This window comes from Sitophilus oryzae, unplaced genomic scaffold, assembly GCF_002938485.1.
Source record: "Sitophilus oryzae breed Bouriz unplaced genomic scaffold, Soryzae_2.0 scaffold_154_pilon_pilon, whole genome shotgun sequence".
Lineage (NCBI taxonomy): Eukaryota > Metazoa > Arthropoda > Insecta > Coleoptera > Curculionidae > Sitophilus > Sitophilus oryzae.
Window position 1 is genome coordinate 184,552 of NW_022146225.1, and position 18,727 is coordinate 203,278.

General features: G+C 30.9%; 2 protein-coding genes across 2 annotated transcripts; one reads left to right on the forward strand and one right to left on the reverse strand.

The window, feature by feature from the left end:
- The first annotated feature begins 3,586 nt into the window (after nucleotides 1–3,586).
- On the forward strand, nucleotides 3,587–12,250 carry LOC115878987 (protein twisted gastrulation-like). The gene is given in 5 exon segments (XM_030895602.1): nucleotides 3,587–3,810; nucleotides 9,165–9,336; nucleotides 9,338–9,393; nucleotides 9,396–9,539; nucleotides 9,850–12,250. Coding segments are annotated over 4 exon segments (480 nt in total). The 5' UTR covers nucleotides 3,587–3,810; nucleotides 9,165–9,171; the 3' UTR covers nucleotides 9,965–12,250.
- LOC115878985 lies at nucleotides 12,250–18,337 on the reverse strand. The gene is made up of 10 exons (XM_030895600.1): nucleotides 18,147–18,337; nucleotides 17,960–18,095; nucleotides 17,704–17,905; nucleotides 17,434–17,650; nucleotides 17,214–17,377; nucleotides 17,012–17,161; nucleotides 16,746–16,901; nucleotides 15,890–16,112; nucleotides 15,407–15,605; nucleotides 12,250–14,058 (listed from the first exon to the last, which is right to left on the reverse strand). The coding sequence occupies exons 1-10, from the start codon at nucleotides 18,152–18,154 to the stop codon at nucleotides 13,897–13,899; spliced, it is 1,617 nt and encodes a 538-aa protein (XP_030751460.1). The 5' UTR covers nucleotides 18,155–18,337; the 3' UTR covers nucleotides 12,250–13,896.
- Nucleotides 18,338–18,727: the final 390 nt, after the last annotated feature.

An 18,727-nucleotide genomic window follows, 5' to 3' on the forward strand; every position in this document is an offset into this window, starting at 1 on the left:
AGCCCCGCCCGGTATCTTTATATGTCTTGGTGCAACTTCCTGGCCACGACACTACAGTCAGGGACAAGACGATGAGGGAGATGCTTCTTAGACCAAACCAAAGTGCTAGATGGGATTCCCCCCAGCACCTGACCAGGAGCTCCCCACCAACGACAAGATCTTACATCTCCTAGGAAGAAATCTCTATGTCTAAAAACCATAATATTCAGCAAAACTTTCCCAAAGACGACTCACTTCCTGTTCAACATGGACATTTGCCACTTTTGAAAAATATTTTTTTTTCTCTATCTGTTTCTTTCACAGCCATGATGATTACATATTCTTATACAGAATTAAACGCTGCTACAAAAAAAGATCTCTTACAATTTTCCGATAAACCTACTCCTTCAAAAGTTATTCACGGTTTTAAATTAACACTCGGTATATTCCTAAATTCTTCAACTTTTTTGAAAAATTATGATTATTTAAAAAAAAAAAAAAAAAAAAAACTGTAAAAAATATACAATTCTGATGGTGTTAAGGTTTGGAAATTAAGAAATCTTCAAATATAATGAAGTGTTAAACCATTTAAAATAACCGGATTTATTTAATGAAACATTCTTTAGTTGGATTTGATATTTCTGTCTTCTGACAGTTTAACAGCTCTTTCTGCAGTATCATTAACTACATACTCTCAAATTTTTCACAATTTCTAAGCCTCACATATATCCAGCATCCTTTAACCATACCGTACTGTCTCACTGCAGAAAACGTGTATCAATATTAAACCGTGTAAAAAATTGTAACGAATTTGAATTTATGAATATTTTTATTGTTTATAAACCATTTAAAAACTCTTCGTCATTATTCACTTTTAAAACTTCAACCATTTTCTAACTGATACTATAATAAATATTAGAATTAACTACCTGTCATAATTTTGTCAAAAAAGTTGAAAAATTTAGGAATTTACCGTGTGGTTAACTTTAACCGTGAGTAACTTTTGGAGGAGTAAGTTAATCGAAAAATGGTAAGAGATCTTTTTTGCAGAGCGTTCAATTCTGTAGAAGAATGTGTGATTATCATGGCTGCAAGAGAACAAGATCGCGAGAAAAAAAATATTTGCAAAGAGTGGTAAATTCCCATGTAATTTAAATGTGGTCTTTGGGGCAAGGTTCATTGTGAATAGTAATGGTTTACAATGGCCTGTTAGTTTTTTTAGACAATAAACTAAAAATTTAGAGGGCATCGTGAGAGAAATGATCATCTTTGTTGATTTTAATCAAAGGAGGTCCTCTCTTGTTGCAGTGAGATATATCTCAGCACAAGGAGAATGACAAATGAAAAGGTTGAAACCAAAGGAATCAAATTCGTACTAAAATTAAGAAAAAAAAAAGAGAATCAGAACAAAAAAGGTTTAAACCAAAGCAACCTATTTCACATTAAAATTAAGATTTTCAAGATCAGCAGGGGATCATACCCTGTAGCAATTAAAATTTATACATATTATTATAAATATTCGCCATTTTTCTTTCAAAAATATGTGTTTGAAGGTAGTATACCCAAAGGGCAATATATATTTTATTAAAGAAAAGAATGGAAAATCCCAAAAGCACTAAAAAGACACTAATAATAATAATAAATGTTCACTGGCCAATGGCGGGTAGTAGTTCTATTGTTAACGTTACAACTCCAGAATAGCATAATTATTGTACACAATAAAGCATATTTACTGAGTAATATTGAAGTCACCTGGCAGGTACCACCATCTCATGCAGTAGCGGAGGTAAATACTTCTTATGGGACGAGATATTCTATAAAATGTGACAGGTACAATCAAAAATTATTTTCAGTATTTTTCTGAGAATAAGGATCCCTAATAAATACGATTTTCGGAAATAAACATTTGCATTTTACTCTCTAGACCCAGCGGCGGCTGGTAGTACCGCAATTTAGTAAGTTAACACACAGCGCCTACTAAGAATAATTTAAAAATTACGATTTTTTTATTTTTGCGTGTGCAATATCAAAAATAAGTTTTGTTTTTATTTTTTTATAATTTGTGTCATATTTTACCGAAAAATTTTAAATATTGACAAGAGAATCAAGGTGACTGTGAATTTTTTTCCTCCTTTTGTTTCAGTGAGCTGTCTTGTCGAAATTTAGCTAGATTTTATGTATATTTAGTTGGCATATATACAGTATGTCCGCGGATTGTCTTTAAAAGAGTAAAAACTTTTTTATTATTGAGATTTTAAGAAAAATGAATTCTTCATAAAAATTTTTGCTTGTTAAGAATTTTTAGAAGCTTGACAAGTCTCTATGACAATTAAAACTTGTTTATTGTTGCTCAAGTGTCTTAAAGCTTGTGATTTTGGCATTGAACTTGTAATCAATCAGTTAATCAAGTTTCTTAAACATTACTGAGTGATTTCAGAAGCTTGACAAGTCTTTTTGACAACTAAAACTGGTTTTTTGTTGTCCAAATATCGTAAATCTCTTAATTTTGAAATTAAACTTGTAATCAGTCAGTTAGGAAAGTTTATTAAATATATGTGAGAATTTTTAGAAGCTTGATAAGTCTCTATGACAATTAACACTTGTTTATTGTTGCACAAGTATCTTAGAACTTTTGATTTTGGCATTGAACTTGTAATCAATCAGTTAATCAAGTTTCTTAAACATTACTGAGTGATTTCAGAAGCTTGACAAGTCTTTTTGACAACTAAAACTGGTTATTTGTTGTCCAAATATCGTAAATCTCTTAATTTTGAAATTAAACTTGTAATCAGTCAGTTAGGAAAGTTTATTAAATATATGTGAGAGTTTTTAGAAGCTTGATAAGTCTCTATGACAATTAGCACTTGTTTATTGCTGCTCAAGTGTCTTAAAGCTTTTGATTTTGGCATTGAACTTGTAATCAATCAGTTAATCAAGTTTCTTAAACATTACTGAGTGATTTCAGATGCTTCACAAGTCTTTTTGACAACTAAAACTGGTTTTTTGTTGTCCAAATATCGTAAATCTCTTAATTTTGAAATTAAACTTGTAATCAGTCAGTTACGAAAGTGTATTAAATATATCTGAGAGTTTTTAGAAGCTTGATAAGTCTCTATAACAATTAACACTTGTTTATTGTTGCTCAAGTGTCTTAGAGCTTTTGATTTTGGCATTGAACTTGTAATCAGTCAGATAATCAAGTTTAGAACATCATCATTCTAGAACAAGTAAAAATTTTTATGAAGAATGCATTTTTCTCAAAATGCCAATAATAAAAAAGTTTTTCCTATTGTAAAGACAACCCGGAGACATACTGTATAGTAATAATTTATCATTGTTAAAAATTCTCTTCTTAAAAATCCATCAAAGTCGGCCCACTAGAACAAAATATATAGATAATTTCCTTATTTTTTTTTCTGGTACCTACCAAGAATTTTTAACTTATAATTTTTCTCCAGCGTCCCCCTGCTAAGACACGTCTCTGGTCTCGTTAAGCACCTCTCTCTCTATCTTCCTCACCTCAGGTACTACCTTCGCGATCTCCTATCTTTGTCTCCAGGCGGGAGAGACCCGCTTATCCCCAACACTCTGTCTAGCTGGACAAACTAGTTTTGCTCGATAAGTCGTGTTGGAAGTACCTTGGTACTCTCGTTGCGTGATCGCGTGCCACTGTTTTCCCTCGTCTATCATCGCACTTGCCATTTTTTCCTCCGATTTTAATAGTACTTCCGTAAAAGTGGTTCCCAGCAGTCTGTGTACCTCAAGGAACTTTGTGCTTTGAATTTGTTGAAAGATATTATTCCTTAAGGAGGCAAAATAGTTAAGAAAAAGGTAAGATTTTGAAAAAAATACAGGTACAATAGCACTGGGATATCCTGTAAATGAGCAGGTGTATGGTACTGATGTAAATAAAAAGCTTAGTGATGGTTTCATTATGATAATAAGACGGTATTCTCGTGGTGAGAGAGGAAGCAGGCGACGTCATTTTGGTTATTTAATTAAATTCCTAGCCTAATTGACTGGTTAAATATAAATATAGCACGAAAATGTTGATTGAATGCTTAAAATACTTCCAAAACGCCTTTAGTCTCTTAATTGTTGTTTTACAAAGTTAATTAAACATGCCTGATAATTTTCAGAAGCTTGACAAGTCTCTAGAATATCTAAAACTTGTTTTTTGTTGTCCAAATAACATAGAGAATTTAATTTTGAAATTAAACTTGTAATCAGTCAGTTAAGAAAGTTTATTAAATATATCTGAGAATTTTTAGAAGCTTGACAAGTCTTTATGACAATTAAAACTTGTTTATTGCTGCTCAAGTGTCTTAAAGCTTTTGATTTTGGCATTGAACTTGTAATCAGTCAGTTAATCATGTTACTTAAACATTACTGAGAGATTTCAGATTCTTGACAAATCTTTATGACAATTAAAACTTATTTTTTGTTGTCCCAATATCGTAAATCTCTTAATTTTGAAATTAAACTTGTAGTCAGTCTTTTAAGAAAGTTTATTAAATATATCTGAGAATTTTTAGAAGCTTGACAAGTCTTTATGACAATTAAAACTTGTTTATTGCTGCTCAAGTGTCTTAAAGCTTTTGATTTTGGCATTGAACTTGTAATCAATTAGTTCATCAAGTTTAAAAAAAAATTGAGAGATTACAGAAGCGTGACAAGTCTTTCTGACAACTAAAACTTGTTTTTTGTTGTCCAAATATCGCAAATCTCTTAATTTTGAAATTAAACTTGTAATTAGTTAGTTAAGAAAGTTTATTAAATATATCAGAGAATTTTTAGAAGCCTGACAAGTCTTTATGAAAATTGAAACTTGTTTATTGCCGCTCAAGTGTCTTAAAGCTTTTGATTCTGGCATTGAACTTGTATTCAGTCAGTTAATCATGTTTCTTAAACATTACTGAGAGATTTCAAAAGCTTGACAAATTTTTCTGATAACTAAAACTTGTTTTTTGTCGTAAATCTCTTAATTTTGAAATTAAACTTGTAATCAGTCAGTTAAGAAAGCTTATTAAATATATGTGAGAATTTTTAGAAGCTGACAAAAGTCTTTATGACAATTTAAAATTGTTTATTTTTGCTCAAGTGTCTCAGAGCTTTTGATTTTGGCATTGATCAGTCAGTTAATCATGCTTCTTAAACATTACTGAGAGATTTCAGAAGCTTGACAAATCTTTCTGACGCTAAAACTTGATTTTTGTTGCCCATATATCGTAAATCTCTTAATTTTGAAATTAGACTTGTAATCAGTCAGTTAAGAAAGTTTATTAAATATATCTGAGAATTTTTAGAAGCCTGACAAGTCTTTATGACAATTAAAACATGTTTATTGTTGCTCAAGTGTCTCAGAGCTTTTGATTTTGGCATTGATCAGTCAGTTAATCTTGTTTCTTAAACATTACTGAGAGATTTCAGAAGCTTGACAAATCTTTTTGACAACAAAAATTGATTTTTGTTGCCCATATATCGTAAATCTCTTAATTTTGAAATTAAACTTGTAATCAGTCAGTTAAGAAAGTTTATTAAATATATCTGAGAATTTTTAGAAGCCTGAAAAGTCTTTATGACAATTAAAACTTGTTTATTGTTGCTCAAGTGTATTAGAACTTTTGATTTTGGCATTGAACTTGTGATCAGTGAGGTAATCAAGTATCTTAAACATATCTGAGAGATTTCAGAAACGTGACAAGTCTTTCTGACAACTAAAACTTGTTTTTTGTTTTTTAATGAAAGATTTTTAAAGTATCTTGCAATTCTATTAGTGTCATTCAATAGATTTTTCTTAGGTACCTTTTTGAAGCGTTATTTGTAAATACAGTTAGCATATTAAATTAATTTTCAAGAAACCCTTTTTGAATAGTGCTATAATAAAAGCTGAGGTAAAATTTTCGCAGGTGTATATCTATCTTAATAAAAATAAACTATACAGAATGGAAATATTGGGGGTAACTATATACCTGTAATTCTATATAAACCTAGGTATCGAGATATAATAGTTTACAAGAGTAGGCTGGCCTAATTCCCGAATGCTGTATTACTGGAATTTATACCAAGATTAAGTAATTTATTTTTAATGGTCTAAGAATAATGAATCTTTGAAGCAAAATCTGAAGAATTAACGCCTTCAACTGGTATATTTTTATGACAGTTCTGTATAAACATATTCATAAAGTTATAAAGATTTTTACCCTACACTTTTTTATTTGAAGATTTAGAACATTTTTATTTATTACTATATTTATTTGTTTACTTGGAAAATTTATTATTCTTGAACCTTGTTTTTAAAAATTCCGATTTTTTATTTTCTTGGGATTTAGGTTCGGGAAAACTCTAATTAAGTTTTCATTAGGTTTTTCATATCTTTATTTCATTTTTAAAAGGAAAAACAAACGTTTCGGCCAAACATTACAGCCTTCATCAGTGTAGTGTCTATAACAAAATACCAATTTCAAATTAAGTTATCATATAGAAACAAGTTTGTTTCTCTCTCCAAAAAAAAAATTAACATAGATTTTTGTGATAACTTAATGCCTCCGTTAGACAAACTATAGTTTATATTTTATACATGACTATGGTTGAACTTTAAATATTATTTGAAAGAATACAATAAGTTTTCCTTATATTTTTTTTATGGGATTTTCGAATTAGCGTTGTGTGGAACCCAATTTTAAAACTATTATTAAACGAGGCATAAAAATAGGTCCACAAAATTCGTGATTTGATTATTTTCGAAGTCAATAAACGATTTTGCATGCTGGGCTCATTGTAATTGCGCATTTTTCGGTCAATTTACGTGTTATAAAGAAATACGATTTTTTATTCTTTTTAGTTCTTCTTGATTTTAATTTATAATTTTATTAAAAAGCCAAAAATTTCATAACCATCGCTGACACCGTTTTTTCGATCATATTGTATTTATGTTATTTATGAAAATCTTTTTTTGGTATAATAAATTAATCATACAATCGAAAAACTCAAAATCAGAATAGAAATAGAGGTTGAACTAAATACACTGAAATAATGACCAACGACAACGTACAGATTGAGGCAGCCGATATAATTACATCCTTCGAAAGCTAAAAAGAATAGGAAGAGCCCAGGGCAGATGATATCCCAAACAATTACTTAAATATGGCGGCCAAAGTCTCATACAGCTGGAGCTAACATCCCTGATTCAAAAAATTCTTTACCAACACAGGATACCCGATGAATGGCGAACCAGCACCACTATCTTGATGTTTAAAAGAGGAGATAAGAAGCTGCCCTCAAACTATAGAGGCATAAATCTTCTAAGCACCACACTAAAACTTACGACAAAAGTGATAACAACCAAAATAAACGACTTAACATGCTTAGCAGATGAACAGCAAGGTTTCAGATCGGGCAGATCATGCACAGACGCGGTTTTTGTCATAAGACAGATAACAGAAAAATCAATCGAATATAACAAACCAGCGTATATGTGTTTTATTGATTTAGAAAAAGCGTTCGACCGTGTGCAGCTAAGAGACGTTGTACACCTTCTTTACAATAGGCAAATCCCACACAACCTCGTTAAAACCATACAAAACATATATGAAGCGAACCAAATTCAAGCTAAAATTAACGGGGTCCTGACCGAACCAATAAATGTAGGCTGTGGTATCCGACAAGGTGACTCCCTGAGCCCTCTTCTTTTCAACATCATTATGGACGAAATAATAGGAAATGTACGTTTACTGAAGGGATACAGTATGGGCGACCAGGAAATTACTATTCTATACTATGCCGATGACGCCGTATTGGTAGCTGAAAATGAGAACGATCTACAGCGCTTATTACATCGATTTAATTGCACTGCCAAATCACTTATTATGATAATATCGACTCAGAAAACTAAATGCATGACGACATTAAAAGTACCACTAAGATGCAAACTGGAAGTCGAGGGCAATGTTATTCAGCAAGAGATGAAGTTTAAGTATCTAGGCATAGAAATCTCAGGATATGGTGATGTAGAAGCGGAGGTGCGAGAACGGACAACGAAGGTAACCAGAATAGCAGGATGCCTAAATGATACAATATGGCGAAATAAAAACATTGAGGTGGAGACTAAAGCGAGAATTTACAAGGCAACGCTACGACCAATAATGACATACACTGCAGAAACTCGACCTGATACAGCGAAAACTAAACAACTACTAGAAACAACCGAAATGAGAGTACTACGCAGAATAGCTGGAAAGACGCTTCTGGACAGGAAGAGAAATGAAAGCATAAGAAGAGCGTGCAAGGTGGAAAATGTAAATGAGTGGGTACTCAGCAGAAAGGAAGAATGGAACGAGCATATCAGCAGAATGGACAACAGAAGGATAGTGAGAGTTGCACGCGACAAATCACCGCTAGGTCGCAGAAGCTTAGGAGGTCCACGAAAACGATGGAGCGACAACTTGTCAGTCTAACCGGTAGAGACGACGAAACCAAACAGGCGATTCGCCTAGTATGAAGAAGGAAGAAGAAGAAGAATCGAAAAACTATTTTTTTCCATAGCAACTGTTAAAATTGCCTTATATCTACCAAAAATAGTAGATAAAATAGTACTTTAACCGCAAGGGTAGATTAAATGATACTTTAACAGCGAGGATAGGTTAAGAACTTTATTTCCTATCGCACGTTTTTTAATTACTTCCATTTTTGAAAATTTTTGTATTCCTTTTCATAAGTTATTCGGGACTTAAATGGAAGTAGTTTGGATATGGCGTTTGTCGCCTCTGCCTGAATATCTGTTGGTAATTTAATTATTTCGTTTTGAGCCATTTCTGGCTCCAATTCAATCAACAATCGACACGAAAGAGAATTAAAAAATATTGACTCAAAACTGACAACTAAAGAGACAGAGACAGTTTATTTATTTGTCAAATTACATAGAAACCAACACCAACCCAGCACAATATTTTTTCTACTCGTAATAAATTCCTTGAAATAATAATTTCTGAATATTTTCTAAAACGTAACTCGCTATGGAAAAAAATATTGTTTTATACACGACGATAAAATTGCATTATCGTCCCCCGAAATTAATCCTTTCCGGTCGACGATAAAATACCATTTTATCGTTTTGTATAAAAAATAACTATTATTAAATTTAAGCATTTTATCTATTATATTAAAGCATGTTTTCCTTTTTTCAGATACACCATGAATCATATCATACCCCTGTTGCTTTCGACGATATTTCTCATACAGTCTGTACTACCCTGCAACGAGGCAGTATGTGGCAGTGTAGTCAGCAAATGCTTGCTGACCGAATCGTCTAATTGCGATTTAATTTTATTAATTACTCCCTGTTGCAAAGGAATTGCCTAAAGATTGTTTGGGATATCTGTATACTGAGTGTTGCTCATGTGTAGGTAGGTACCGATTTCGTTTTGGGCTCAGTGCATGAGCTGGACCAAATGCAAGTCCAGCTGTCAATCGATGGGAGCAGAAAGTTTCAGGTGGTTTCACGACGGTTGCTGCGAATGCGTGGGCGATAAATGCATTAATTACGGAATAAATGAGAGCAGGTAATAATACACACGCTGTACAATATACAGGGCGAGTCTTAAATAAGTGCAAATATTTTTTTGTTGCTGAAATACATCCTCGTACATACTTTAGGTTTACACTTAAACAAAATTTAAGGTTTTTGAAGAAAGTAAGGAAGTCCATCGTCCACTGTAAATTTTCGACATATTTTCGAGAGATTTCAAAAAATATTTCGCACTTCTTTGCTCTTTTTTTACCCCATTATCCTCTATTTTTTATTTTTAGCAGTTGTTGCAGTGATAATGTAATGATTGCAGCATTAATATCTAATTCATCTTTTTTATTTAGGTGCAGTAACTGCCCAGTAAGCGATGAGCTGATTGTCCTGAAAGACAATGACATAGACGAGGATGAACCCGATTTTGGAGAAAACGACGACGATACGGAATACGTTGAAGACTGAGTTTAAATTATTCACCTTCAACATATTAATTTACAAGTATTTATTGCAATTTTTGTCCGGTGCAGTGTGATCGATAAAAACAACGTCGCAGTAGGCTTAGAAATAATATTTTAGTTTGTTAAATGTCAAATCTTACAGTGTGAAAAATATAAATAGTTTTTACGCTTGTTTTTATTATAATTTAATTTTAACGTGCTATGTTATTTCTATGCCTACTATGATACTGTTTTTATTTTATCAAAACATGTAGATACCTAAAATATGTTTTTTACCATACATATGTAGGTCTGAAGTTAACAAACGCAGATCAAATCATTTGAGAGCCATATATGATCTAACAAGATCGCATTTAAATTGGACTTCTTCCGAAATTTATTAACTTTTTGTTGCTCGCGCCCCCTTTGGTTTAATTGAAAATTTTGGGCGGGGTATAAAAATACCCCGCATATTCTGCGTGGGGTGTAAAAATACCCCTCGTATTCCGTGTGGGGTATAAAAATACCCCGCGAGAGTATTGGAGGATTAACTGAAAAAGAGTCAAATTTTAAACCTATCTTAGTATAGTATCCATTGTACTATTTATACTTTATTTTTTATTGTGTTGATTCAAAGAATTAGCCCTATTTAAGAGACTGCTGCTATTGGCTAAATGAAAAAACTATATAATTTAGTTTTTATTTGTGAATATTGAAAGAGTCTTATTTTTTTATCGCTAGTTTTATGCTATATATAGTGTATTAAATATAGACAACTCTATATTTTAAGAATTTAAGTATTTGTATAACACGTTGTCGTTAACAAGTTTTTATATTATTGTCAATATTCGTATATATACAAAAGTGTTTTTATTGTCGCAGTTAATACAGGGCGTGTCAAAAAGTTCGCAACAATTTTTTTTATTTAAGTTTATACGGAATTTCTTATTGTTTTTGACAAGTGATATCTTAAAATTGACGTTTTGTGTGTATATTTTGTATGTGAACCTTTATTTTATGTAATTTGTGGCGAAAATCATACGATTTTTTGGAAATATTCGAAAAAATGTAAAAAATTAATATTTTTTGAAAGTCCCTGTATATTTCTGGATATAAATACGTTAATCAAAATCTATTTAGAAAATATTTTGTTACCTAATGCTCCTTTTTGCTTATGTAAAAATAATTTTTATAATTTGTCATCATAATAATATTCACATTCCAATGTCAAAATTATTTTTTTTTTCTTATAAAATCCTGGGTATTTTACCACTGAAAAAGGGATATTACTACATTGCTAAGGAAATCAACACCACTGCGTAAAATCCTGAAGGAAACCAGCTTGTTTGTGGCTTTTTTACTTGTAAAACAAATTCCCTAAAATAAAAAACGATAAAAATAATTACTGAAAAACAAAAAAATAAATTAACAATATAATAAAATAATTTGGGCAAACCCAGGATTTTTTCAAGAAATTCTCTTTTTGATATTTGACATGCTGAAAATAAACTTTTAATAACTCAGTAATTAAACAAGTTTTCTCATTTGTTGCGATCTTTATGGCACACCCTGTATAAAGACTTTGTATTTTATTCTATTGTATTATTAAAAGTATTTATTGTTCATCTAAATATTATGTAATAATACTCAGTGATTCTTTTTTTAAGTAGTTGCAAAATGAAACACTTTGTATATAATTAATACATACATGGTGTTCGAGAAATACGCCGCTATATTTCGTAGGGTGATTTACCATTAAAATATATGGAAAAACGTTTTTATACATACGGGTCTGATGCGTAGTTTGAAAGAGCATTTTTGTGACGTGTATCATCAGTGTTCACAAGAACATGGACCTAGAGTTTATCACCGAATCATAACGACACTATTTGAGAGGCTGTACAAGGCAAATATACTCAAGGTGGACTCGCTGGTCTCTCTATTTATAGATAAAAAATCATTTTTAACCACCTATATCTTTAAAATTACGAATTTCAGGTCCCAGGTTTATAGGAACTTTTTTTCATATTTTTTTCGATAAGAAATCACCCACTGGAATTCCCTGAATTCGCTTCGAACACCCTGTATATTAGAAACATATATATTGTTTATATAAGTCTTGTAAAAGTAAAAAATAATAATAAAATTATTGATGGATCTTAGTTGAGGCTACAAAATCTCCTTCTGTATATAAATATACTTATTAAGTCTCTACCCAGTGTAAATTTTTGTACATTTTTTTCTAAAACTAATTTAACGAAAATGTAGTAATATTCTTTATTGGATATAGGAAATAAAAAAATCATACAATCACTTGTATATGTTTTATTACCTTTCATGGATACATGTTCACATTGAGTATATATTTTTTACGTTATATAATGTAAAAAAATCCTCTTCGACCAGCAAAGAGATCAAAAACTTACATGACTAGAAACATATAACAAAAATATACGATACAAAGAGAGAATTTTTTCTAAAAATTATAATTTCTATTTAACAACATATTATAACATTACAAATAAATATAAAATATAAAGATAATATCCACAATAAAAAAAATCAAATATTAACCAATATTTCTCCACCAAATATAAAAGCTCCCAGAGAAATAAGTAAACATAGATGGGTTTTAAATTTGTCAGGGACCCTCTATGTTTACGTATTTTTCTGAGATAAAATTATTTGGATATTTTAAGTAAAATAAAGTAATGTTAATTTTAAAGTGATCTACACTTAGACAATCGATTATTAGCGTTACAAGCATTTTTTTTTCAATATATTATGCTGTTAGATATCACATAGATTATAACAAGAAAGATGGGAAGATAAATTTTGAAAATTTGCGAGTAACTTAGAGAGCAAATGATTACATGATTATGTATTGTTTATGTGCAGAGTAATATATCAAAATCTAATAAATTAAAATTTTGCTTTTAAAATTTCATAGTTTAAAAAACTGAAAAAAATAAGTCATTAAAATAAAATGCAAGAATAACTATATCAATTGTTTGCAAACTTAATTGTAAAGAATAAAAATATAGGTAAAATATATTACTCTGTATATGTATAGTATGATATGATACGCATTATAATTTTGATACACCAGATGCCATCTAAAAATTACGTCCAAGACATTATTCAAAATAAATACAATTTCAAGAGATAATTTCTAATATCATTTAAGTAGTTAATATCACATTTATACAGGATATTTGGCAAATTCTGTAAAAATAGTAGTTTTTGCAAATAATACCATGGTAAAACTACAAAAATTACTTAAATATTGTTGTAACGCATTGACATTGGTTTTTAGAACACCCTGTATATATCTACACATTTTTAAAAGTGTATTTTACATCCAAATATTTTTCGTGCATAATATAAATCTTCTATAGTCAATCGTTGACATACCCCGTTTATTTCAACCAAAAAGAGGACACCCGGTATAGCAAACATACACCGAATAAATATGTCGCAATGATTAGTAGACATTTAGTAAACACTTTATGACACCCAAGAATGAAATACTAATAATTGACGATTAAATCTTATCTCTAGAAGGTATTAATATAATAAACTCATATTATAGTACCCAAATAATATAAAATATATTTTTTGATACCATCCAAATGAAAATTATTAGAACTGTCATCAATACTTAATAAAAAAAGAAGTTAAATTTTTTTTGTAAAAACTTTGAATATATAAAAATATTAGGTCCAATATTTACTAACCATCTAATATCTTCTAGAGAAAAAATATGAGTGATATGCCTAGACCACATATACTTTCCTGAATGATACCCCAACCCAAGAATACCCTAGCTATACAGCTTCTTTGAAGTATGCGTCCCAAATTTACTGACTTTTTTTACTACTGGTTTAAAATTTGAGTTTTATAGTTCTATCCACGCAAGTATATATGATCTAGGATATTATACATGGCAGTATCCGTTCAAGTGGGCTTGGGAAAAGGTGAATACCCACTTTTTTCCGTTGGAGGATCGTCGGTGTCGCTGTCATCTTGCGGCTCTTGACTCTCGGGCAACCTGATGAAGGGCAAATGTTCGGAACCGCTCCACATCGAGTACAGACTCGTATGCAGCCTTACGCAATCCTAAATTAATGAAAGAGGTTTTTCATATTGTACCTGTATAATGTTGAGTCAAAAGAAATCAATGCATATGATTAATCTATTTTTTTCGCAAATCTATGCACACACCGCATAGAAATAAAAACAAGTATTTTAAACATGTTTAAAACATCATTACTTTTTGAGACATTTGTATAAAACTGCTTTAAACATAGATATACACTTATTTAAGAAACAATTATAGGCTATTTTTACGCCTTGAAAATCTTTACTAATATTATAAACGCGAAAGTTTGTTTGTATGTATGTATGTTTGTTACTTTTTCACTCAATATATTTTAATGAAACTTTACAATAATATAGCTTATACATCAGAATAACACATAGGCTATAATTTATAAAGATACTAGCGTGTACCAGCGACTTCGTTCGCGTCGAATTAATCATTTGTAATGGTGATGATAAAGCAAAGCAAGAATTCCCATTAACATACAAACTAGATAAAATTTTCTCACATTTATGTCAGCATGAGAAAAAACAATATGGCGATATTATTATATAACTTGGTAATATTTGAGGGGTAGTTTCATCTCGTTGGAATTTGACTTTCGAAAAATCCGTTTGCCAAAAATAAGCTTTTTACGTCAAGCAGTTTAAGCAGAATCGTGGTTAATCAGTTACCCAACTTTTTGGAACACCCTGTATGATTTTTTAAAAAAATTCAAAATATGTAAAAAACCAAATAAATTATGCTTGTCCAAGCGTTTTCCCGAAAGACTAACCGTTTTTTAAATAACAAATATTGTAATATTTGAGGGGCGTTTTCACCCTCTTGAAATTTGAGATTCGGTTTGGTCCCCTCCTTAACCTCTACACCCCACAGACAATCCGTTTGCCAAAAATCAGCTTTAAACGCCAAGCAGTTTAAGCAGAATCGTGATTACTCAATGGTCATATTTTATGAAACACCCTGTATACATTTTTAAAAAATCTTAAAATATGTAAAAAAACAAAATAAAATATATGTGTTTAAGCGTTTTTCCGGAAACTTGACCGTTTTTTAAATAAAAAATATTGTAATATTTGAGGGGTGGTTTCACCCTCTTGGAACTGGAATTTCAAAAAATCCCTTCTTATCGAACCTCTACACCCTAGAATCGACCTGTATGCCAAAATTGAGCTTCTTACGTTGACTGGTTTGAGCAGGATCGTGATTAATCAGTATGTCAGTCACTTAAGGATTTTATATATTAGTATAGATTGTTTGAATTGTCCAAAATATAACGATAAGTGTCAAGTAAGCAGGAAAAAATTCTGCCATTTGCGAGCTATTTCCGCTAGTTAAATATAAAATACAAAATAGAGTACTTACTGGACCACTGCCTTCACTGGTAGATCCTCTTTCTGAACCACTAGCTGTGGACCGACTATGAATGGACAAACAAGAAGATGAATCGGTAGAAGAGCTGCTTTTTCTTGAAGTTAGTGGAGCACCAGACGGGAAGATATCGTAGTGTTCAGTCATTGAGATGCCTGATACGTGAGGCACGTCCACAGATTGCCAGTTGCCTCTAAAGGATCATATACAATAAAATAATACAGCATATTCCATACGTAAGCCTAAACAATCTCTGGATTTTTTTTCCAGAAAACTTAAATATGGCTTTTTGTTTTCACAATTTTTTTGTAGTTTTTTATTATATTGTAATAATATTATTGAAGACAATATTTTTTTATTATTATTATAATACCACTCATAATGTAGGCTAGCCCTCAGATTATAATTTGTAAAAATGATATAATAATAATAAATTATTTAAAAAAAATAAATTTTTAAATTAAATGATATAATTACCTCTGTGATGGGAACATTCTTCTATGCATCCTATCCTCATGTGACTCGCCCCATATAGGAACATAGGAATGTCCAGGTATTGAAGTACCAGGAATAGAAGACCTAGCTGGACGACAAGACAGTAGCTGAATAGCTTCAGCTAAGCCCTCAGTGCTGGGTAAAACCCCTGGACCTGAAGGTACTCCAGCTGCTGTTGAAGTTGATGCCTGAGATGCCACAGATTCTAAAGAGAAAAATATAGCTCCAAAAAAGTTTATAAAAAGGGATAATGACAGAAAAGTTAATAAAAAAGAAGGAAAGTAATTAGATAAATGTAGAAAAACACTAAAGATTAAAAATAAATAAAATAACTCCAAAAGAATTTTAAAGTACTAGGTTAAAAAGTAGAATACAAAATGTGGAGTAAAACTAATAACAAAAAGAGCAAGAATAAGAAAAAGAGTAATTAGTAAAAATAAGAATCAATATAATAGGAATAACAAAATAAATTAAAAACAAATAAAAATGATATATCATTCCAAAAAGGACTTAAAAATAATAAGTTAAAAAATAAAAAAAATTAAACCAAAAACGTATTTAACAAAAAATATAAAGAGTAAGAACCGACCACAAAAAATGTAAAAATAAGGTAAACAGCAGTTAATCAAAATAAAAATCAACATGAATAATATATTAAAATAAAGATAAAATAAAGAAAAAGTAATACATTTCAAAAGAAAAATTTAAAAGTACTCCACAAAGATTGTAAAAAATAGAAAAAATAGCAGTTAACAAAAATGTATTAATAAAAAAGTTAAAGAAAAATCACAATAAAATATAAAACAATAATAAATAAATAATAAGTGAAATAAAAAACCTGGTGTGGTACTTCTGCTTCTTTCTTGAGAACACCCAGCACTCGGTACAGATAATTTTGATGGAGTTGCCTTGGAATGGTTCGGTCCTGTTTCTCCTGGCCAGGAAGTGTCCCAAGGCATTGACCAACGTCTAGCAGTGCCCTCTAGCTTTGTACCTAAATATACAGAGTGTAAATAAGTAAGTGCCAGACAAAAATAAGGAGAATTATTCATTTATATGTCACAAAATTATTACTAAAGGTACAAATACAATAGAAAATAGTACCTTCTGGCTTAACTTCTGTAGCTGCCGCTTCTGACCATCTTCTAGGCCCTCCAAGAGGAAAAAGTGGAAAATGTAGAGGTGATCTCTGACCACCACGACCAGGAAAAGGGAGTTTCATTGTATGCAAAGGTCCAGGAGCAGGAAATGGACCTACAAGAGAAAATTTATGGTTTTTATAGCTAAACAAATCATACTCTTATACCTCTAAGAGTCTCTAAAGGTGCAAAACCTCTGACAGACTCAGAAAAACTATGAATAGGACTAGGGCCTCTTATTGGTTCCTGATACGGAGATGGGCCTCTTGTATCAGCCATAGGACTGTGTTGTTTTGGTCCTTCTTCTAGTCTTGGACTGGACATTTGTGATCTAAAACCATTTGAGACTTAAAACTAAGGCTTTACTCTATTTATCCCAACAGTTACCTTGGTTCATGCTTGCTAAAACATTGCTGTACAGCTGCCATGCTACAATCAGAGTTATGTACCCCTCCTGGTGTGGTCTGGCACGAAGGACACAATGCCATTGAACCAAAAGTTTCACAACTGGCGATGGAAAATTGATATTGCAGATTTATGAAGGTCAGTAGGTTTTCAGTGATGATTTGCTGGTTATGTTCTAGCTGCCTCTGGGCATCCACGTCTAAAATATCAGATCAACTAAAAAAAATATTGACAAGAATGCTTAGAGCATACCAGTAAAGGTGTCTCCAATACTCATATCTTGCATAGCAGCTGCAATATGGTTTTTGACCGAGCTACTGGCAATAGCCGTAGCTCTACTTAGGTCTTCCCAACTTAACATACACTGTGTAGCGATAGGAACATTTTGCATTTGAGATAAGTTGGTTAAAGCTTGTGCCAGTCTCATGCCAGCTGCACACATTGTATTTAACATCTAAATATTTCATATAATGAGCAACTGTACTACCTATATTATATGGTAACTTACTTGTAGATACCCAATCCAACTATTAAGACATTCTGCGGCTGCTACCTTTAAAGTATTAGGACTAAGTTGTTGGGTTTCATACGTCTCTTTACCTTCAGAGGGTTCTGGCTCTCCATGCCCACTTTGATGGGGCTCCCTATTAACAAAAAACAATAAACAAATGTTCTTTATTTGAAATATAAACTACCTTTCCATATTTGTTGTTTATTTAATAATAAGACAGTCGAGACAGGGTATTGCTAAGTGACATAATTGACCTTTTGCAAATATACATGTTCATGTAGTTTTCATTCGTTATTAAAAAGGATAGAAAAAGAATATTTAAATAAAAACAAAGATTAAAATTTTATATTTGGTACGTAACCTCATTTTTAGTTGTCAAAGTCATTGGCACAGAATAAATAAATATGTAAAATGTAAATTATAATTATATATTTTCTGTGGTCATAAAAGATAAGTTTGAAAGCTTCTTAATAGATGTCGCAACGTAAATTTTTAATATAAAGTTTGTATATTTGGTTGCCTAACATATTTGCATTAAAATTGATTTAAATAAGAATTTTTTAATTTATGTTTATTATTCCTTATCTTTATTTTATTAAATTTATTTACTGATACATGTAAATTTTAATTTTATTGATGGATATAATTAGTTAATAAAAGAAAGGGTAATGATGGAATAAATGATACATATCTGAATTAATATAATTAATTTATTGTTTACATATTTTTATCATATTTTATTTATTTTTTTCTGGATCTATAGTG